General features: G+C 45.2%; 1 protein-coding gene and 1 pseudogene across 1 annotated transcript in view; both read right to left on the reverse strand.

Annotated features, from left to right (window-relative positions):
* LOC121561532 overlaps positions 1-24095 on the reverse strand; it is a 152114-nt gene extending 128019 nt beyond the window's left edge. The window contains exons 1-2 of the mRNA XM_045213920.1: positions 22876-24095; positions 10329-10475 (exon numbers count right to left, since the gene is read on the reverse strand). Coding sequence (XP_045069855.1) covers positions 10329-10475; positions 22876-23862 — 1134 coding nt within the window. The 5' untranslated portion in view covers positions 23863-24095. The remainder of the gene's footprint in view (positions 1-10328; positions 10476-22875) is intronic.
* A 58-nt stretch (positions 24096-24153) lies between these two features.
* Positions 24154-24448, reverse strand: LOC121556000 (annotated as a pseudogene).
* Between the last annotated feature and the right edge of the window lie 250 nt (positions 24449-24698).

Below are 24698 nucleotides of genomic sequence, written 5' to 3' on the forward strand. Positions count from 1 at the left end.
CAGCCAGGACAACGACCCTCAGCACACAGCCAGGACAACGACCCTCAGCACACAGCCAGGACAACGACCCTCAGCACACAGCCAAGACAACGACCCTCAGCACACAGCCAGGACAACGACCCTCAGCACACAGCCAGGACAACGACCCTCAGCACACAGCCAGGACAACGACCCTCAGCACACAGCCAAGACAACGACCCTCAGCACACAGCCAGGACAACGACCCTCAGCACACAGCCAAGACAACGACCCTCAGCACACAGCCAAGACAACGACCCTCAGCACACAGCCAGGACAACGACCCTCAGCACACAGCCAAGACAACGACCCTCAGCACACAGCCAAGACAACGACCCTCAGCACACAGCCAAGACAACGACCCTCAGCACACAGCCAAGACAACGACCCTCAGCACACAGCCAGGACAACGACCCTCAGCACACAGCCAAGACAACGACCCTCAGCACACAGCCAAGACAACGACCCTCAGCACACAGCCAAGACAACGACCCTCAGCACACAGCCAGGACAACGACCCTCAGCACACAGCCAAGACAACGACCCTCAGCACACAGCCAGGACAACGACCCTCAGCACACAGCCAAGACAACGACCCTCAGCACACAGCCAAGACAACGACCCTCAGCACACAGCCAAGACAACGACCCTCAGCACGCAGCCAAGACAACGACCCTCAGCACACAGCCAAGACAACGACCCTCAGCACGCAGCCAAGACAACGACCCTCAGCACACAGCCAAGACAACGACCCTCAGCACACAGCCAAGACAACGACCCTCAGCACACAGCCAAGACAACGACCCTCAGCACACAGCCAAGACAACGACCCTCAGCACACAGCCAAGACAACGACCCTCAGCACACAGCCAAGACAACGACCCTCAGCACACAGCCAAGACAACGACCCTCAGCACGCAGCCAAGACAACGACCCTCAGCACACAGCCAAGACAACGACCCTCAGCACACAGCCAAGACAACGACCCTCAGCACACAGCCAAGACAACGACCCTCAGCACACAGCCAAGACAACGACCCTCAGCACACAGCCAAGACAACGACCCTCAGCACACAGCCAAGACAACGACCCTCAGCACACAGCCAAGACAACGACCCTCAGCACGCAGCCAAGACAACGACCCTCAGCACACAGCCAAGACAACGACCCTCAGCACACAGCCAAGACAACGACCCTCAGCACACAGCCAAGACAACGACCCTCAGCACACAGCCAAGACAACGACCCTCAGCACACAGCCAAGACAACGACCCTCAGCACACAGCCAAGACAACGACCCTCAGCACACAGCCAAGACAACGACCCTCAGCACACAGCCAAGACAACGACCCTCAGCACACAGCCAAGACAACGACCCTCAGCACACAGCCAAGACAACGACCCTCAGCACACAGCCAAGACAACGACCCTCAGCACACAGCCAAGACAACGACCCTCAGCACACAGCCAAGACAACGACCCTCAGCACACAGCCAAGACAACGACCCTAAGCACACAGCCAAGACAACGACCCTCAGCACACAGCCAAGACAACGCAGGAGTGGCTTCGGGACAAGTCTCTGAATGTCCTTGAGTCGCCCAGCCAGAGCCCGGACTTGAACCCGATCAAACATCTCTGGAGAGACCTGAAAATAGCTTTGCAGCGACGCTCCCCATCCAACCTGACAGAGCTTGAGAGGATCTGCATTGAAGAATGGGAGAAACTCCCCAAATACAGGTATGCCAAGCTTGTAGTGTCATACCCAAGGAGACTTAAGGCTTTAATCGCTGCCAAAGGCGCTTCAACAAAGTACTGAGTAAAGGGTCTGAATCATTATGTAAATGTGATATTTCAGTTTGTTGCAAAAATGTTGTCTAAAAACCTGTTTTTGCTTTGTCATTATGGGGTATTGTGTGTAGATTGATGAGGGAAAAAAACAATTTAATCAATTTTAGAATAAGAATGTAACAATAACAATGTGGAAAAGTCAAAAGGTCTGAATACTCTCGGAATGCACTGTAGATCATATAAAGCATCATGGTTAGTGGTCTGTGTTTTACTCTCGGAATGCACTGTAGATCATATAAAGCATCATGGTTAGTGGTCTGTGTTTTACTCTCGGAATGCACTGTAGATCATATAAAGCATCATGGTTAGTGGTCTGTGTTTTACTCTCGGAATGCACTGTAGATCATATAAAGCATCATGGTTAGTGGTCTGTGTTTTACTCTCGGAATGCACTGTAGATCATATAAAGCATCATGGTTAGTGGTCTGTGTTTTACTCTCGGAATGCACTGTAGATCATATAAAGCATCATGGTTAGTGGTCTGTGTTTTACTCTCGGAATGCACTGTAGATCATATAAAGCATCATGGTTAGTGGTCTGTGTTTTACTCTCGGAATGCACTGTAGATCATATAAAGCATCATGGTTAGTGGTCTGTGTTTTACTCTGATCGTAACTAAATGTACTGGAGTCCATCTACACAGGGCTGTTATTAGATTGGTCTGTGTTTTCCTCTGATCGTAACTAAATGTACTGGAGTCCATCTACACAGGGCTGTTATTAGATTGGTCTGTGTTTTCCTCTGATCGTAACTAAATGTACTGGAGTCCATCTACACAGGGCTGTTATTAGATTGGTCTGTGTTTTCCTCTGATCGTAACTAAATGTACTGGAGTCCATCTACACAGGGCTGTTATTAGATTGGTCTGTGTTTTCCTCTGATCGTAACTAAATGTACTGGAGTCCATCTACACAGGGCTGTTATTAGATTGGTCTGTGTTTTCCTCTGATCGTAACTAAATGTACTGGAGTCCATCTACACAGGGCTGTTATTAGATTGGTCTGTGTTTTCCTCTGATCGTAATAAATGTACTGGAGTCCATCTACACAGGGCTGTTATTAGATTGGTCTGTGTTTTCCTCTGATCGTAACTAAATGTACTGGAGTCCATCTACACAGGGCTGTTATTAGATTGGTCTGTGTTTTCCTCTGATCGTAACTAAATGTACTGGAGTCCATCTACACAGGGCTGTTATTAGATTGGTCTGTGTTTTCCTCTGATCGTAACTAAATGTACTGGAGTCCATCTACACAGTGCTGTTATTAGATTGGTCTGTGTTTTCCTCTGATCGTAACTAAATGTACTGGAGTCCATCTACACAGGGCTGTTATTAGATTGGTCTGTGTTTTCCTCTGATCGTAACTAAATGTACTGGAGTCCATCTACACAGGGCTGTTATTAGATTGGTCTGTGTTTTCCTCTGATCGTAACTAAATGTACTGGAGTCCATCTACACAGTGCTGTTATTAGATTGGTCTGTGTTTTCCTCTGATCGTAACTAAATGTACTGGAGTCCATCTACACAGGGCTGTTATTAGATTGGTCTGTGTTTTCCTCTGATCGTAACTAAATGTACTGGAGTCCATCTACACAGGGCTGTTATTAGATGGTTCCAGGGCTAGGGAGGGAGATGATGGTTGTACAGATGACAATGAAGAGGAAAAGTCTGAAACCCAAATTACACCCAATTCCCTTTATAGCAAAATGGGTCAAAAGTATCGCCATTTCACCTTCACAACTCTAGTGAAACAGATAGAGGTCTCTAGTGAAGTGCTCTAATGAAGGGCTCGACCACACAACTAAACAGAACATGATGCTGTATCTCTTTAGGCTCGACCACAGAACTAAACAGAACATGATGCTGTATCTCTTTTGGCTCGACCACAGAACTAAACAGAACATGATGCTGTATCTCTTTTGGCTCGACCACAGAACTAAACAGAACATGATGCTGTATCTCTTTTGGCTCGACCACAGAACTAAACAGAACATGATGCTGTATCTCTTTTGGCTCGACCACACAACTAAACAGAACATGATGCTGTATCTCTTTAGGCTCGACCACAGAACTAAACAGAACATGATGCTGTATCTCTTTTGGCTCGACCACAGAACTAAACAGAACATGATGCTGTATCTCTTTTGGCTCGACCACAGAACTAAACAGAACATGATGCTGTATCTCTTTGGCTCGACCACAGAACTAAACAGAACATGATGCTGTATCTCTTTTGGCTCGACCACAGAACTAAACAGAACATGATGCTGTATATCTTTTGGCTCGACCACAGAACTAAACAGAACATGATCCTGTATCTCTTTAGGCTCGACCACAGAACTAAACAGAACATGATGCTGTATCTCTTTAGGCTCGACCACAGAACTAAACAGAACATGATGCTGTATCTCTTTTGGCTCGACCACAGAACTAAACAGAACATGATGCTGTATCTCTTTTGGCTCGACCACAGAACTAAACAGAACATGATGCTGTATCTCTTTTGGCTCGACCACAGAACTAAACAGAACATGATGCTGTATCTCTTTTGGCTCGACCACAGGACTAAACAGAACATGATGCTGTATCTCTTTAGGCTCGACCACAGAACTAAACAGAACATGGTGCTGTATCTCTTTAGGCTCGACCACAGAACTAAACAGAACATGATGCTGTATCTCTTTTGGCTCGACCACAGGACTAAACAGAACATGATGCTGTATCTCTTTTGGCTCGACCACTGAACTAAACAGAACATGATGCTGTATCTCTTTTGGCTCGACCACAGAACTAAACAGAACATGATGCTGTATCTCTTTTGGCTCGACCACAGGACTAAACAGAACATGATGCTGTATCTCTTTAGGCTCGACCACAGAACTAAACAGAACATGATGCTGTATCTCTTTAGGCTCGACCACAGAACTAAACAGAACATGATGCTGTATCTCTTTTGGCTCGACCACAGAACTAAACAGAACATGATGCTGTATCTCTTTTGGCTCGACCACAGAACTAAACAGAACATGATGCTGTATCTCTTTTGGCTCGACCACAGGACTAAACAGAACATGATGCTGTATCTCTTTTGGCTCGACCACAGAACTAAACAGAACATGATGCTGTATCTCTTTAGGCTCGACCACAGAACTAAACAGAACATGATGCTGTATCTCTTTTGGCTCGACCACAGAACTAAACAGAACATGATGCTGTATTTCTTTTGGCTCGACCACAGGACTAAACAGAACATGATGCTGTATCTCTTTTGGCTCGACGACAGAACTAAACAGAACATGATGCTGTATCTCTTTTGGCTCGACCACAGAACTAAACAGAACATGATGCTGTATCTCTTTTGGCTCGACCACAGAACTAAACAGAACATGATGCTGTATTTCTTTTGGCTCGACCACAGGACTAAACAGAACATGATGCTGTATCTCTTTAGGCTCGACCACAGAACTAAACAGAACATGATGCTGTATCTCTTTTGGCTCGACCACAGAACTAAACAGAACATGATGCTGTATTTCTTTTGGCTCGACCACAGGACTAAACAGAACATGATGCTGTATCTCTTTGGCTCGACGACAGAACTAAACAGAACATGATGCTGTATCTCTTTTGGCTCGACCACAGAACTAAACAGAACATGATGCTGTATCTCTTTTGGCTCGACCACAGAACTAAACAGAACATGATGCTGTATTTCTTTTGGCTCGACCACAGGACTAAACAGAACATGATGCTGTATCTCTTTAGGCTCGACCACAGAACTAAAGAGAACATGATGCTGTATCTCTTTTGGCTCGACCACAGAACTAAACAGAACATGATGCTGTATCTCTTTTTGCTCGACCACAGAACTAAACAGAACATGATGCTGTATCTCTTTTGGCTCGACCACAGAACTAAACAGAACATGATGCTGTATCTCTTTTGGCTCGACCACAGAACTAAACAGAACATGATGCTGTATCTCTTTTGGCTCGACCACAGAACTAAACAGAACATGATGCTGTATCTCTTTTGGCTCGACCACAGAACTAAACAGAACATGATGCTGTATCTCTTTTGGCTCGACCACAGAACTAGACAGAACATGATGCTGTATCTCTTTTGGCTCGACCACAGAACTAAACAGAACATGATGCTGTATTTCTTTTGGCTCGACCACAGAACTAAACAGAACATGATGCTGTAACTCTTTTGGCTCGACCACACAACTAAACAGAACATGATGCTGTATCTCTTTAGGCTCGACCACAGAACTAAACAGAACATGATGCTGTATCTCTTTTGGCTCGACCACAGAACTAAACAGAACATGATGCTGTATTTCTTTTGGCTCGACCACAGAACTAAACAGAACATGATGCTGTATCTCTTTTGGCTCGACCACAGAACTAAACAGAACATGATGCTGTATCTCTTTAGGCTCGACCACAGAACTAAACAGAACATGATGCTGTATCTCTTTTGGCTCGACCACAGAACTAAACAGAACATGATGCTGTATCTCTTTAGGCTCGACCACAGAACTAAACAGAACATGATGCTGTATCTCTTTTGGCTCGACCACAGAACTAAACAGAGCATGATGCTGTATCTCTTTTGGCTCGACCACAGAACTAAACAGAGCATGATGCTGTATCTCTTTTGGCTCGACCACAGAACTAAACAGAACATGATGCTGTATCTCTTTAGGCTCGACCACAGAACTAAACAGAACATGATTCTGTATCTCTTTTGGCTCGACCACAGAACTAAACAGAACATGATTCTGTATCTCTTTTGGCTCGACCACAGAACTAAACAGAACATGATGCTGTATCTCTTTTGGCTCGACCACAGAACTAAACAGAACATGATGCTGTATCTCTTTTGGCTCGACCACAGAACTAAACAGAACATGATGCTGTATCTCTTTTGGCTCGACTACAGCTCTTCTTTCATGTCAACTAACCATCAAAACCTCAAATCGCTTGGCAACCACACAAGCCTATTTGCATGACAATAAAACATGATGTCACCTCTCCTCAAAGAGAGGAGTCTTTAACTGTAAGAGCTCCCTGGGGACATGTAGTGACATGGAGGTATTTCTGGCCGCTTCTAACCAGGCCTCCTCTGTTCTCCTCCTAACCAGGCCTCTCCTCCTAACCAGGCCTCCTCTGCTCTCCTCCTAACCAGGCCTCTCCTCCTAACCAGGCCTCCTCTGCTCTCCTGCTAACCAGGCCTCTCCTCCTAACCAGGTCTCCTCTGCTCTCCTCCTAACCAGGCCTCCTCTGCTCTCCTCCTAACCAGGCCTCCTCTGCTCTCCTCCTAACCAGACCTCTCCTCCGCTCTCCTCCTAACCAGACCTCTCCTCCTAACCAGGCCTCCTCTGCTCTCCTCCTAACCAGGCCTCCTCTGCTCTCCTCCTAACCAGGCCTCCTCTGCTCTCCTGCTAACCAGGCCTCCTCTGCTCTCCTCCTAACCAGGCCTCCTCTGCTCTCCTCCTAACCAGACTCTCCTCTGCTCTCCTCCTAACCAGACCTCTCCTCCTAACCAGGCCTCCTCTGCTCTCCTCCTAACCAGGCCTCCTCTCTCCTCCTAACCAGGCCTCCTCTGCTCTCCTCCTAACCAGGTCTCCTCTGCTCTCCTCCTAACCAGGCCTCCCCTCCTAACCAGGCCTCCTCTGCTCTCCTCCTAACCAGGCCTCTCCTCCTAACCAGGCCTCCTCTGCTCTCCTCCTAACCAGGCCTCTCCTCCTAACCAGGCCTCCTCTGCTCTCCTCCTAACCAGGCCTCCTCTGCTCTCCTCCTAACCAGGCCTCCTCTGCTCTCCTCCTAACCAGGCCTCCTCTGCTCTCCTCCTAACCAGGCCTCCTCTGCTCTCCTCCTAACCAGGCCTCCTCTGCTCTCCTCCTAACCAGGCCTCTCCTCCTAACCAGGCCTCCTCTGCTCTCCTCCTAACCAGGCCTCCTCTGCTCTCCTCCTAACCAGGCCTCCTCTGCTCTCCTCCTAACCAGGCCTCTCTAACAGGTCTCCTCTGCTCTCCTCCTAACCAGGCCTCCTCTGCTCTCCTCCTAACCAGGCCTCCTCTGCTCTCCTCCTAACCAGGCCTCCTCTGCTCTCCTCCTAACCAGGCCTCCCCTCCTAACCAGGCCTCCTCTGCTCTCCTCCTAACCAGGTCTCCTCTGCTCTCCTCCTAACCAGGCCTCCTCTGCTCTCCTCCTAACCAGGCCTCCTCTGCTCTCCTCCTAACCAGGCCTCTCCTCCTAACCAGGCCTCCTCTGCCTCTCTGCTCTCCTCCTAACCAGGCCTCCTCTGCTCTCCTCCTAACCAGGCCTCCTCTGCTCTCCTCCTAACCAGGCCTCTCCTCCTCCGGCCTCTCCTCCTAACCAGGCCTCCTCTGCTCTCCTCCTAACCAGGCCTCCTCTGCTCTCCTACTAACCAGGCCTCCTCTGCTCTCCTCCTAACCAGGCCTCCTCCCTCCTAACCAGGCCTCCCTCCTAACCAGGCCTCTCCTCCTAACCAGGCCTCCCCTCCTAACCAGGCCTCCTCTGCTCTCCTCCTAACCAGGCCTCCTCTGCTCTCCTCCTAACCAGGCCTCCTCTGCTCTCCTCCTAACCAGGCCTCTCCTCCTAACCAGGCCTCCTCTGCTCTCCTCCTAACCAGGCCTCTCCTCCTAACCAGGCCTCCTCTGCTCTCCTCCTAACCAGGCGTCCTCTGCTCCCCTCCTAACCAGGCCTGTCCTTATCTCCTCCATGGCATACAGACCATAATGACCTCACACAGGAAGTTATGATTCTTTGTTTCTTTCTGTTGCTTCCTGTTTTGACCTTATAATAAAAACAATGGACTGTTGATCCAAATGTAGCTATTTCTTACACCCACAAATTATGGGAAGATGATTTATGCAACTTTTCCACATGGATTTCTGTAATTTATTAATAAATTGACCCCATTATATGTCTCTAAGCCAAGGTCGCAAAGGACCAATGTATCACTGGTAGCCTAACAACCGAAAAGGTTAGGTTGACAGGAAAAAGTTATAATTGGCTACAGTAATGATGACAATGTGTCCAATAACCAATTATGCTGAGCTGAGTCTTGTAAACCCTGTTCTTCTAGTTCCTCTCTATCATGGAAGTGAGTTGCAGAAAGGTGAGACAGACAGGCTGTTTTACAGAGCAGCCAATAGACAGACAGGCTGTTTTAAATAGACCCAGAAAGGCAGGCAGACAGACAGACTGCCACGAGACACACAGGCAGACTGCCACGAGAGACTGACGTGGAGACAGACCTGTACTAGGTTAAGGTTAGGGTTGTTCTGCCTGGCTGGTTGCTCTGTACTGGGTTAGTGTTCTGCCTGGTTGGTTGACTGGTTGCTCTGTACTGGGTTAGTGTTCTGCCTGGTTGGTTGACTGGTTGCTCTGTACTGGGTTAGTGTTCTGCCTGGTTGGTTGACTGGTTGCTCTGTACTGGGTTAGTGTTCTGCCTGGTTAGTTGACTGGTTGCTCTGTACTGGGTTAGTGTTCTGACTGGTTGGTTGACTGGCTGGTTAGTGTTCTGACTGGCTGGTTAGTGTTCTGACTGGTTGGTTGACTGGTTGGTTAGTGTTCTGACTGGCTGGTTAGTGTTCCTCTTCAGGAGGCATGAAGACACAGAGCCAGACAATGATGTCATCCACAAATAATTTCTTCACTTTTGGCTGTTCCCTCACTCCCGCCCTCCCCTCCCATCACCTCTCCTCTTCTCCCCCTCTCTCCTCTTCTCCCCCTCTCCTCTTCTCCCCCTCTCTCCTCTTCTCCCCCTCTCTCCTCTTCTCCCCCTCTCTCCTCTTCTACCCCTCTCTCCTCTTCTACTCCTCTCTCCTCTTCTCCCTTTCTCTTCCTCCTCTACTTTCCTCCCGCGCTTCATAGCTCATACTTGGGACAGAATCTAAATCCCTCAACATTCTGTTCTGCTCTAAGGGTCATGGGACAAGGTCTCCATTCCTTCTCCCTGACATGATGCTTGTGTTTCTGCCACCCCTTACTGCTCATAAACAATGCTTGCTTATTGAAAGTAAGCAGAACAGGCATGTATTAACCAACATGAAAACACTAATCAAATCAATCAATCTAATCTAATGTGATTACACATTTAGATAAATTACTTCGATTACTTTTATATGTATACACCATTTGAATTAATTCTAACATGTTCTGCTGAGCTTTATTGACCATGTGTTATGAACTAAAAACATTAGTTAGACTGTGGTTGCTGAGGGTACTGTCCCTTTAAGGGTGGGCGCTGATTGGTTCCTACCTGTAGTCCTTATTGGTTAAAGAGGCAGGTGATTGGTTCCTACCTGTAGTACTTCCTGGTTAAAGAGAAGTGATTGGTTCCTACCTGTAGTACTTCCTGGTTAAAGAGAAGTGATTGGTTCCTACCTGTAGTACTTCCTGGTTAAAGAGAAGTGATTGGTTCCTACCTGTAGTACTTCCTGGTTAAAGAGGGAAGTGCATTGGGTGTAGCTGTCATTCTGGGGTACCACTACGGTCACAGCATCTCTGTCTTTCCTTGGAGACCTCGCTCTGGGCCCCAACGTCTGCAGGAACTCAAACACGCTGCCATGGTCCTTTAAGGCAAACAAGAAAACATTTAATAGACCATTGTTAAGAGGAGGCACAGTATCGTGTTAACCCACTTCCAGAGCCTTAGCAGTGTGCTAAGGTTACTCCTCTCTGAGTGAAGCCTCACCACTGGTTCAAGCCATAACAGACATGAGCCAATCAGGAGTAGCCCCCAGCGTTCAACCATAATCACCTCACTTGAGGAGAATGTTAAACTGTCTATTTAAATAGTTACTGTAATTGAACCTTTAAACATGTGTCAGACCAGACTGGCCCCCAGGAGACAGACGTCCCTTATTTACATGTTAGTCATTTAAGGTTAAGTGCCTTGCTTAAGGGCACATCGACAGATCTTTCACCTAGTCGGCTCAGGGATTAGAACCAGCAACCTTTCGGTTACTGGCACAACGCTCTTACCCACTAAGCTACCTGCCGCCCCTTATGTCTTTGTAAACAAAACCCCACTGTCCGCACTCTGAGAAGGATGACGTGAACAGTACTGGCACTGCAGGGTTCTTCAATTCCGGTCCTGGAGGGCCGAAACACCTCTGTTTTTCCTCCTCTCCTTCTAATCAGGGGCTAATTCAGACCTGGGACACCAGGTGAGTGCAATTAACTACCAGGTAGAAATAAAAAGCAGAAGTGTTTCGGCCCTCCAGGACCGGAATTGAAGAACACTGCTATAGAGTAACACTGGCAGGCTACATCCCAGGGTATGCAGGCTACATCCCAGAGTATGCAGGCTACATCCCAGAGTATGCAGGCTACATCCCAGAGTATGCAGGCTACATCCCAGAGTATGCAGGCTACCGCCCCTTCACAAGTCAGGAAACATTTGGGAGAACAGGGGTGGGTTGCACCAACATGGTTTACATTAATCTAGGATTAGAGCTAATCTAGGTTTTGTAAATCTAGGTTTATAATTAATCAGAGATGTGTTGCACCACTTAAATTTAAATCTGGATCAGTAACCCTATGATTAGCGGTTTTAAACTATGGTTAATGACATGTTACACCAATATATGAGGTATTTCATGAGTTGAAACGAAGTAGCTAGCCTACTTGACAAATGAGGCATCAAAGTTGCTGTTCCTTGATCAAATAATAACAATGAAGCACTGTTGCAACTCCCTAGTGAACGGTTCTCATGGGTTGACTGATTTGAACGGTTCTCATGGGTTGACTGATTTGAACGGTTCTCATGGGTTGACTGATTTGAAATAAGTCCCTAGTGAACGGTTCTCATGGGTTGACTGATTTGAAATAAGTCCCTAGTGAACGGTTCTCATGGGTTGACTGATTTGAAATAAGTCCCTAGTGAACGGTTCTCATGGGTTGACTGATTTGAAATAACTCCCTAGTGAACGGTTCTCATGGGTTGACTGATTTGAAATAACTCCCTAGTGAACGGTTCTCATGGGTTGACTGATTTGAAATAACTCCCTAGTGAACGGTTCTCATGGGTTGACTGATTTGAAATAAAATCTGTTTGCCAGTACTAGACAGAAAACTTGTTTGTTAGCTAACGTTAGCTACTGTAGCTAGCTAGTTTATAAACCAAGCTAGCTGGCATAAAATATAACTTATTATTGTCATTACTTAATGTTATTTAGCCGTTTATTATGTGATCGCTAGCCACCTGATCATGGCACGTCAAATAAGTTCACATTTCTCTGCTTATGAAAGAAACCTCTTGTCGCAGCTGATGGAGGAATTTAGTAACGTACTGAGCTGATGGAGGAATTTAGTAACGTACTGAGCTGATGGAGGAATTTAGTAACGTACTGAGCTGATGGAGGAATTTAGTAACGTACTGAGCTGATGGAGGAATTTAGTAACGTACTGAGCTCATGGAGGAATTTAGTAACGTACTGAGCTCATGGAGGAATTTAGTAACGTACTGAGCTCATGGAGGAATTTAGTAACGTACTGAGCTGATGGAGGAATTTAGTAACGTACTGAGCTCATGGAGGAATTTAGTAACGTACTGAGCTCATGGAGGAATTTAGTAATGTACTGAGCTGATGGAGGAATTTAGTAACGTACTGAGCTCATGGAGGAATTTAGTAACGTACTGAGCTCATGGAGGAATTTAGTAACGTACTGAGCTCATGGAGGAATTTAGTAACGTACTGAGCTCATGGAGGAATTTAGTAACGTACTGAGCTGATGGAGGAATTTAGTAACGTACTGAGCTCATGGAGGAATTTAGTAATGTACTGAGCTGATGGAGGAATTTAGTAATGTACTGAGCTGATGGAGGAATTTAGTAACGTACTGAGCTGATGGAGGAATTTAGTAACGTACTGAGCTGATGGAGGAATTTAGTAACGTACTGAGCTGATGGAGGAATTTAGTAACGTACTGAGCTGATGGAGGAATTTAGTAACGTACTGAGCTCATGGAGGAATTTAGTAACGTACTGAGCTCATGGAGGAATTTAGTAACGTACTGAGCTCATGGAGGAATTTAGTAACGTACTGAGCTGATGGAGGAATTTAGTAACGTACTGAGCTCATGGAGGAATTTAGTAACGTACTGAGCTGATGGAGGAATTTAGTAACGTACTGAGCTGATGGAGGAATTTAGTAACGTACTGAGCTGATGGAGGAATTTAGTATGCTACTTCACTACAATGTTACCATTATCAGTCCCGCTACAGCATGTTGCATAATGTCTTCATTCATACCAAAGGTTGGCATATCATAAGCCCCAATTCAATTGTTGTACAAAATGGGCACGTACAGTTGGAGTCTGAAGTTTACATACACCTTAGCCAAATACATTTAAACTCAGTTTTTCACAATTTCTGACATTTAATATTTGTACAAATTCCCTGTCTTAGGTCAGTTAGGATCACCACTTTATTTTAAGAATGTGAGTTCTGCCCACAAATGTTCTATAGGATTGAGGTCAGAGCTTTGTGATGGCCACTCCAATAACTTGACTTTGTTGTCCTTAAGCCATTTTGCCAAAACTTTGGAAGTATGCTTGGGGTCATTGTCCATTTGGAAGACCCATTTGCGACCAAGCTTTAACTTCCTGACTGATGTCTTGAGATGTTGCTTCAATATATCCACATAAATTTCCTTCCTCATGATGCCATCTATTTTGTGAAGTGCACCAGTCCCTCCTGCAGCAAAGCACCCCCACAGCATGATGCTGCCACCCCCGTGCTTCACGGTTGGGATGGTGTTCTTCGGCTTGCAAGCTGACCCCTTTTTCCTCCAAACATAACGATGGTCATTATGGCCAAACAGTTCTTTTTTTTTTTCATCAGGCCAGAGGACATTTCTCCAAAAAGTATGATCTTTGTCCCCATGTGCAGTTGCAAACCGTAGTCTGGCTTTTTTATGGCGGTTTTGGAGCAGTGGCTTCTTCCTTGCTGAGCGGCCTTTCAGGTTATGTCAATATAGGACTCGTTTTACTGTGGATATAGATACTTTTGTACCTGTTTCCTTCAGCATCTCCACAAGGTCCTTTGCTGTTGTTCTGGGATTGATTTGCACTTTTTCACCAAAGTACGTTCATCTCTAGAAGACAGAACGCGTCTCCTTCCTGAGCGGTTTTATGGCTGCGTGGTCCCATGGTGTTTATACTTGCGTACTATTGTTTGTACAGATGAACGTGGTACCTTCAGGCGTTTGGAAATTTCTCCCAAGGTTGAACCAGACTTGTGGAGGTCTACAATTTCTTTTCTGAGGTCTTGGCTGATTTCTTTTGATTTTCCCATGATGTCAAGCAAAGAGGCACTGAGTTTGAAGGTAGTCCTTGAAATACATCCACAGGTACACCTCCAATTGACTCAAATGATGTCAATTAGCCTATCAGAAGCTTCTAAAGCCATGACATCATTTTCTGGAATTTTCCAAGCTGTTTAAAGGCACAGTCAACTTAGTGTATGTAAACTTCTGACCCACTGGAATTGTGATACAATCTGTCTGTAAACAATTGTTGGAAAAATTACTTGTGTCATGCACAAAGTAGATGTCCTAACCGACTTGCCAAAACTATAGTTTGTTAACAAGACATTTGTGGAGTGGTTGAAAAACAAGTTTTAATGACTCCAACCTAAGTGTATGTAAACTTCCGACTTCAACTGTACGTAGATGGTATTACATACAGCATTGAAACATTACCATGCAGAGATTCACCATAGTTTAATATAGATGGTATTAGCTACATACAGCATTGAAACATTACCATGCAGAGATTCACCATAGTTTAATATAGATGGTATTAGCTACATACAGCATTGAAACATTACCATGCAGAGATTCACCATAGTTTAATAAAGATGGTATTACATACAGCATTGAAACATTACCATACGGAGATTCATAATAGTTTAATACAGATATTCACCATCAGGATTTGTGCTTTTTACATCATTTAACAGACGCTCTTATCCAGAGCGATTTACAGGAGACTTTAGGGTCAAGTACCTTGCTCGAGCACATCGACAGATTTTTCTCCTAGTCGTCTCAGGGATTTGAACCAGCAACCTTTCGTTTACTCACCCAACGCTCTTAACCACTAGGCTACCTGCCGCCACATTAAATGGTCTTAAATCAGATATGATATTATGAATCAAACTGTCAAGGAATAAAGTGTATCTGTCTCCACAACATCCAGAAAGTTCTTAACCACATCATAAATAGTCTTAAATTAGATGGGATTCTTTATACTAATTTAGATTAAACTGTAAATGGAAAAACCTTTATCTGTCTCGACAGCATCTGGGAAGTCCTTAATCACATCATAATCACAGCGTAATTACAGCACAGATCTGTCTCTATCAGGCTGGACAGCTGTACTCATGAAGTCATCTCGCTGTGGGCTACAGTATATCTGTGGGAAGAGTAGAGACTGAACTGTGTCTTTGTCTTGTTGCATAATGGAGTCTGATGATCTCATTCCTGTTGCAATAATATGAATCATATTATAAACCGGGTGGTTCGAGCCCTGAATGATGATTAGCTGAAAGCAATGGTGTATTAGACCTTATACCACGGGTATGACAAAAACCTACTTTTTTACTGTACTAATTTTGTTGGTAACCAGTTTATAATAGCAATAAGGCACCTCAGTGGTTTGTGATATACAGTGGGGAAAAAAAGTATTTAGTCAGCCACCAATTGTGCAAGTTCTCCCACTTAAAAAGATGAGAGAGGCCTGTAATTTTCATCATAGGTACACGTCAACTATGACAGACAAATTGAGAAAAAAAATCTAGAAAATCACATTGTAGGATTTTTCATGAATTTATTTGCAAATTATGGTGGAAAATAAGTATTTGGTCAATAACAAAAGTTTCTCAATACTTTGTTATATACCCTTTGTTGGCAATGACACAGGTCAAACGTTTTATGTAAGTCTTCACAAGGTTTTCACACACTGTTGCTGGTATTTTGGCCCATTCCTCCATGCAGATCTCCTCTAGAGAAGTGATGTTTTGGGGCTGTCGCTGGGCAACACAGACTTTCAACTCCCTCCAAAGATTTTCTATGGGGTTGAGATCTGGAGACTGGCTAGGCCACTCCAGGACCTTGAAATGCTTCTTACGAAGCCACTCCTTCGTTGCCCGGGCGGTGTGTTTGGGATCATTGTCATGCTGAAAGACCCAGCCACGTTTCATCTTCAATGCCCTTGCTGATGGAAGGAGGTTTTCACTCAAAATCTCACGATACATGACCCCATTCATTCTTTCCTTTACACGGATCAGTCGTCCTGGTCCCTTTGCAGAAAAACAGCCCCAAAGCATGATGTTTCCACCCCCATGCTTCACAGTAGGTATGATGTTCTTTGGATGCAACTCAGCATTCTTTGTCCTCCAAACACGATGAGTTGAGTTTTTACCAAAAAGTTCTATTTTGGTTTCATCTGACCATATGACATTCTCCCAATCCTCTTCTGGATCATCCAAATGCACTCTAGCAAACTTCAGACGGGCCTGGATATGTACTGGCTTAAGCAGGGGGACACGTCTGGCACTGCAGGATTTGAGTCCCTGGTGGCGTAGTGTGTTACTGATGGTAGGCTTTGTTACTTTGGTCCCAGCTCTCTGCAGGTCATTCACTAGGTCCCCCCGTGTGGTTCTGGGATTTCTGCTCACCGTTCTTGTGATCATTTTGACCCCACGGGGTGAGATCTTGCGTGGAGCCCCAGATCGAGGGAGATTATCAGTGGTCTTGTATGTCTTCCATTTCCTAATAATTGCTCCCACAGTTGATTTCTTCAAACCAAGCTGCTTACCTATTGCAGATTCAGTCTTCCCAGGCTGGTGCAGGTCTACAATTTTGTTTCTGGTGTCCTTTGACAGCTCTTTGGTCTTGGCCATAGTGGAGTTTGGAGTGTGACTGTTTGAGGTTGTGGACAAGTGTCTTTTATACTGATAACAAGTTCAAACAGGTGCCATTAATACAGGTAACGAGTGGAGGACAGAGGAGCCTCTTAAAGAAGAAGTTACAGGTCTGTGAGAGCCAGAAATCTTGCTTGTTTGTAGGTGACCAAATACTTATTTTCCACCATAATTTGCAAATAAATTAATTAAAAATCATACAATGTGATTTTCTGGATTTTCTTTTCTCAATTTGTCTGTCATAGTTGACGTGTACATATGATGAAAATTACAGGCCTCTCTCATCTTTTTAAGTGGGAGAACTTGCACAATTGGTGGCTGACTAAATACTTTTTTTCCCCAATGTATGGCCAATATACCACAGCTAAGGGGCTGTATCCAGGCACTCCACGTTGCGTTGAGGATAAGAACAGCCCTTAGCCGTGGTATAATGGCCATATGCCACACCCCCTCTGGCCTTACTGCTTAATTATATTACATTATATGAAGAATACTGAACTGAATACAGTAAAGAGTTGAATTTTTCATTCAAAGATGAGATCATATAATTACTGTTTGGCTGTTAATGATAAACAAAATAATGTGTTTCTGTTGGTTTGGACCCCAGAGGACTTTTCATGCTCCCGCAGAGGATAATCCAGAAGGATTCAATTCAAAGGTTAGGATTCATTATTTCAGGAAATTAAATAGGGGGAAAATGTAAACCCTCATTATACAAAATGTGAAATTGATTAACCTTAATTTATTTGCATGTTGACAGCAAACAATGTGCCTAAATAAATAATAAATAATGTTAAACAAAATAAATGTTTTGCAATTACAGACATGTAGGACACATAGATTTTTGATTAACCTTGCTAAAACCCTGACACCACACCCTGAAACTCCCTGACACCACACCCTGCTAAACTACCTGACACCACACCCTGATAAAATCCCTGACACCACACCCTGAAACTCCCGGACACCACACCCTGATAAACTCCCTGACACCACACCCTGATAAACTCCCTGACACCACACCCTGCTAAACTCCCTGACACCACACCCTGAAACTCCCTGACACCACACCCTGATAAACTACCTGACACCACACCCTGATAAACTCCCTGACACCACACCCTGACACCACACCCTGCTAAACTCCCTGACACCACACCCTGCTAAACTCCCTGACACCACACCCTGAAACTCCCTGAAAACACACTCTGATAAACTACCTGACACCACACCCTGAAACTCCCTGACACCACACCCTGCTAAACTACCTGACACCACACCCTGATAAACTCCCTGACACCACACCCTGACACCACACCCTGCTAAACTCCCTGACACCACACCCTGCTAAACTCCCTGACACCACACCCTGCTAAACTACCTGACACCACACCCTGAAACTCCCTGAAACCACACCCTGATAAACTCCCTGACACCACACCCTGCTAAACTCCCTGACACCACACCCTGAAACTCCCTGACACCACATCCTGATAAACTCCCTGACACCACACCCTGACACCACACCCTGCTAAACTCCCTGACACCACACCCTGCTAAACTCCCTGACACCACACCCTGCTAAACTCCCTGACACCACACCCTGAAACTCCCTGACACCACACCCTGCTAAACTCCATGACACCACACCCTGCTAAACTCCCTGACACCAAATCCTGACACCACACCCTGCTAAACTCCCTGACACCACACCCTGCTAAACTCCCTGACACCACACCCTGCTAAACTCCATGACACCACACCCTGCTAAACTCCCTGACACCAAACCCTGCAAAACGCCTTAACACCAAACCCTGCAAAACGCCTTGACACCAAACCCTGCAAAACTTCCTGACAACAGACCCTGCAGAACTAGCTGACACCAAACCCTGCAAATGTCTTGACACCACACCTTGCAAAACTCCCTGACATCACACCCTGCTATACGCCTTGACATCAAATGCTGCAAAACGCCTTGACACCAAACCCTGCTCTACGCCCTGTCAGGGCATTTTGAAGGGTTTGGTGTCAGGGAATTTTACAGGGTGTGGTATCAAGTCGTTTTGCAGGGTGTGTGTGGTGTCAAGTCATTTTGCAGGGTGTGTGTGGTGTCAAGTCGTTTTGCAGGGTGTGTGTGGTGTCAAGTCATTTTGCAGGGTGTGTGTGGTGTCAAGTCGTTTTGCAGGGTGTGTGTGGTGTCAAGTCATTTTGCAGGGTTTGGTGTCAGGGAACCAAACCCTGCTTAATGTTCTGACACCAGTGTCTGGATAACATGTGTGAAATTCTTGATAATGCATGTGATATAAACAGAGGTATATTTTCTGGGTGATTTTTAAATACTGGCTTTCATCAAGCTGCCCACTCAATAAAAAAATTAAAACTGTAATTAGTGCCTGCAACCTGGTTCAGGTTATCAGTCAACCTACCAGGGTAGTTACAAACAGCACAGGAATGAAATCATCAACATGTATTGATCACATCTTTACTAATGCTGCAGACATGTGCTTGAAAGCAGTATCCAGATCCATAGGATGTAGTGATCACAATATAGTAGCCATATCTAGGAAAACCAAAGTTCCAAAGGCTGGGCCTAATATAGTGTATAAGAGGTCATACAAAAAGTCTCAAAGTGATTCTTATGTTGTTGATGTGAAGAATATTTGTTGGTCCGTGGTGTGTAATGAGGAGCAAGCAGACACTGCACTTGACACATTTATGAAAATGCTTATTCCAGTTACTAATAAGCATCCACCCATTAAGAAGATGACTGTAAAAACTGTTAAATCCCTGTGAATTGATGAGGAATTGAAAAATGGTACGGTTGAGAGGGATGAGGCAAAAGGAATGGCAAACAAGTCTGACTGTACAACCGATTGGCAAACGTACTGCAAATAGAGAAATCATGTGACTAAACGGAATAAAAAGAAGAAGAAACTACACTATGAAACAAAGATAAATGACATAAAGAATGATAGTAAAACGCTTTGGAGCACCTTAAATGAAATTTTGGGAAAAAAGGCTAATTGAATCAGATGGCTCATTCATCACAAAATCAACTGATTTTGCCTGCTACTTGAATTATTTTTTGGCAAGATTAGCAAACTAAGGCATGACATGCCAGCAACAAATGCTGAAACTACACATCCAAGTATATCTGACCAAATTATGAAAGACAAGCATTGTAATTTTAAATTCCGTAAAGTGAGTGTGGAAGATGTGAAAAAAGTATTGTTGTCTATCAATAATGACAAGCCACCGGGGTCTGACAACTTGGATGGAAAATTACTGAGGATAATAGCGGACGATATTGCCACTCCTATTTGCCATATCTTCAATTTAAGCCTACTAGAAAGTGTGTGCCCTCAGGCCTGGAGGGAAGCAAAAGTCATTCCGCTACCTAAGAATAGTAAAGCCCCCTTTACTGGCTCAAATAGCCGACCAATCAGCCTGCCACCAACCCTTAGTAAACATTTTGAAAAACAATTGTTTGACCAGAAACAATGTTATTTTACAAACTTTCAGCATGCTTATAGGGAAGGACATTCAACAACCACTTACACAAATGACTGATGATTGGCTGAGAGAAATTGATGATAAAAAGATTGTGGGGGCTGTTTTGTTAGACTTCAGTGCGGATTTTGACATTATCGATAATCGTCTGATGCTGGAAAAACGTACACTACTGTTCAAAAGTTTGAGGTCACTTAGAAATGTCCTTGTTTCGAAAGAAAAGCAATTTTCTTTGCCAATTAAATTAACATCAAATGATCCGAAATACAGTGTAGACGTTGTTAATGTTGTAAATGGCTATTGTAGCATAGGTGTACAGTGGCCCATTATCAGCAACCATCAGTCCTGTGTTCCAATGGCACGTTGTGTTTGCTAATCCAAGTTGATCATTTTAAAAGGCTAATTGTTCATTAGAAAACCATTTTGCAATTATGTTAGCACAGCTGAAAACTGTTGGGCTGATTAAAGAAGCAATAAAACTGGCCTTCTTGAGACTAGTTGAGTATCTGGAGCATCAGCAATTGTGGATTTGATTACAGGATCAAAATGTCCAGAAACAAAGAACTTTCTTCTGAAACTAGTCAGTCTATTCTTGTTCTGAGAAATGAAGGCTATTCCATGCGAGATATTGCCAAGAAACTGAAGATCTCGTACAACGCTGTGTACTACTCCCTTCACAGAACAGCGCAAAACTGTCTCTAACCAGAATAGAAAGAGGAGTGGGAGGTCCCAGTGCACAACTGAGCAAGAGGACAAATGCATGAGTGTCTAGTTTGAGAAACAGACGCCTCACAGGTCCTCAACTGGCAGCTTAATTAAATAGTACCCGCAAAACACCAGTCTCAACGTCAACAGTGAAGAGGTGACTCCGGGATGCTGACCTTCTAGGCAGAGTTGCAAAGAAAAAGCCATATCTCAGACTGGCCAATAAAAATAAAAGATTAAGATGGGCAAAAGAACACAGACACTGGACAGAGGAATATTGGAAAAAAGTGTTATGGACAGACGAATGGAAGTTTGAGGTGTTCGGATCACAAAGAAGAACATTTGTGAGACACAGACCAAATGAAAAGATGCTGGAGGAGTGCTTGATGCCATCTGTCAAGCATGGTGGAGGCAATATAATGGTCTGGGGGTGCTTTGGTGGTGGTAAAGTGGTCCTAAATATTTCTAAAACTAAAAGCATTGTATTTGGGGCAAATCATTCACTAAACCCTAAAACCTCAACTAAATCTTGTAATAAATAATGTGGAAATTGAGCAAGTTGAGGAGACTAAACTGCTTGGAGTAACCCTGGATTGTAAACTGTCATGTTCAAAACATACTGATACAACAGTAGCTAAGATGGGGAGAAGTCTGTCCATAATAAAGCGCTACTCTACCTTCTTAACAGCACTATCAACAAGGCAGGTCCTACAGGCCCTAGTTTTTTGCATATTAATAATATGCATGTCGATCACTCCTGGCTCAAAGTGGAGGAGAGATTGACATAATCACTTCTTGTGTTTATGAGAGGTATTGACATGTTGAATGCACTGCGTTGCCTTGACACCACACCCTGCAAAACGCCCTGACACAACACCCTGATAAACTCCCTGACACCAAACCCTGTAAAACTCCCTGACACCACACCCTGCAAAACTACCTTACACCAAACCCTGTAAAACTCCCTGACACCACACCCTGCAAAACTACCTTACACCAAACCCTGCTATACGCCCTGACACCACACCCTACAAAACACCCTGACACCAAACCCTTCAAAACACGCTGACACCAAACCCTTCAAAACACGCTGACACCAAACCCTTCAAAACACGCTGACACCAAACCCTTCAAAACACGCTGACACCAAACCCTTCAAAACACGCTGACACCAAACCCTTCAAAACACGCTGACACCAAACCCTTCAAAACACGCTGACACCAAACCCTTCAAAACACCCTGACACCACACCCTTCAAAACACGCTGACACCAAACCCTTCAAAACACGCTGACACCAAACCCTTCAAAACACGCTGACACCAAACCCTTCAAAACACGCTGACACCAAACCCTTCAAAACACGCTGACACCAAACCCTTCAAAACACGCTGACACCAAACCCTTCAAAACAGGAAGAGATCGCCTTTCCGAACAGCAGTCATTTTGACATTTTCGACAATGGGAACGGTGTGTGCGATTATTAAATTGATTGACCACATTTTCTATAGCTGATATTCATACTCATATGAGAAATGAGTGTCTAGCACACAATATATTCCACAGACAGAAATGTCATTCCAGTCCATCTTTGAGTGAAAAACTAATTATATTTCATTTGATAACTATGAACCTGTATATCCATGTGTAAATATATTGTGGATTAGGCTACTCTATTAGGCATCTATTGGCTTGAAGAGTATATCAGTTCAAGGCTATTCATGAAACTAAATAGAGACGTAAGCTATTCTGCAATCTGATGACACAACCACATTAAACATCTAGTCAAAAGCATTGATGTTGTGTAACATTAAAAGAGAAGTCTCCTACCTTAAAATGTGAGCTGGCTTTGTTCTCACAGGTGACTCCCAGTATCCGGGGCATCTGTGGCTTGGAGCTGCTGATGTTGTTGTTGTTGTTGTTGTTGTTGATGATGATGTTTTCTGATCTGGGGGTCCCTGTGATAGGGGGTCGTCCTGGTCCTATACTGACCACCCTGTGGTCTGACTCCTCCTGTCTTCTCCAGGAGCTGTCCTCCTTCTCAATGACCACCCTGTGGTCTGACTCCTCCTGTCTTCTCCAGGAGCTGTCCTCCTTCTCAATGACCACCCTGTGGTCTGACTCCTCCTGTCTTCTCCAGGAGCTGTCCTCCTTCTCAATGACCACCCTGTGGTCTGACTCCTCCTGTCTCCTCCAGGAGCTGTCCTCCTTCTCAATGACCACCCTGTGGTCTGACTCCTCCTGTCTCCTCCAGGAGCTGTCCTCCTTCTCAATGACCACCCTGTGGTCTGACTCCTCCTGTCTCCTCCAGGAGCTGTCCTCCTTCTCAATGACCACCCTGTGGTCTGACTCCTCCTGTCTCCTCCAGGAGCTGTCCTCCTTCTCAATGACCACCCTGTGGTCTGACTCCTCCTGTCTCCTCCAGGAGCTGTCCTCCTCCTCTGGACTCCCAGAGATGGTGATCTTCCTGATGGATCTGGATGCGGTGGTAGGAGAGACGGAGACAGGAGAGACAGCGCTCCGAGACTCAGACATGGCGTTCTGGTTCCGGTGGTCCTCATGCTGCTGTTTGACAGGTACAGGTGTTGGGGTGGTCCGGTTAGCGAGGGGAACTAGATGAGGAGCAGTCATACACACCTGCACCTGGCTGAGGTAGAGGGAGACCCGGTCGTGGAGGTTGGTCTGCAGGGTGATATTACCCAGAGTCCCGCTCTGCTGGGGGAAGTCTGGACCTTTAGACCTGGTGGCAGGTCCAGAGACGGACAGCCTGGTTCTGATGGTGAAGGGTTGGACCTTCCTGACGATGCTCTCTGACATGGTTAGCCCAGCGGTACGATACGGTCCACACAGATAAATACAGTCTCATTCACCTGAATCAGGGAGCTCCGCTCTGCGTCCTCTACTAAGATAAATATTACAGTCCAAATGAAAGCTATTCAAGTTTCACTCTGCATCCCTCACTTCTTCTCTTGTTCTCTTTCACTCTTTCACTAAACAAACTGAAAAAAGAGGAGAAAGCTCCCTCTCTTCCTCTCTCTCTCTCTCTCTCTCTCTCTCTCTCTCTCTCTCTCTCTCTCTCTCTCTCTCTCTCTCTCTCTCTCTCTCTCTCTCTCTCTCTCTCTCTCTCTCTCTCTTGTCCTCTCTCTTTCTTTCTGAAGCCAAGAGAGTGACTCAGTGAGACTTAGCTGCTGGCTGATACACCTTCTTGTGCATGTTAAGGAGACACAGCACAGCCCAGGATGGCTTCTTTAGTCTCCTGAGAGCTGATCCTGTCCCAGACGTAGCGCAGCGCGGCTCCCACGTGGCTGAAGGTGGAGGACAGAGTCCTCCTGAGGAACTGGAGCAGGGATCCTATCAGTCGACTGGAGAGGAGGGTTCTGAGCAGTACGAACACTGCAGGCATAATGCTGCTGAAACACCCTGACACACAGAGAGAGAGGAGAAGGAGGAGGAGGAAAATGGAGGGGAAGGACAGGAGGGGAAAAGGGGGAGGTTTTGTGAAAGAGAGGGGAATGAAGTCACCACCTCTCTGGCAGTGTGTGTCTCTCTCTCTGCTCTCTCTCTATCTCTCGCTCTCTTTTCTCTCTCTCTAACATATGTTTACATTGCCAAAGCAAGTGAAATAGATAATAAACAAACGTTTTTTTATTTAT

The sequence above is a fragment of the Coregonus clupeaformis genome, unplaced genomic scaffold (genome assembly GCF_020615455.1).
Source record: "Coregonus clupeaformis isolate EN_2021a unplaced genomic scaffold, ASM2061545v1 scaf0171, whole genome shotgun sequence".
Taxonomy (NCBI): domain Eukaryota; kingdom Metazoa; phylum Chordata; class Actinopteri; order Salmoniformes; family Salmonidae; genus Coregonus; species Coregonus clupeaformis.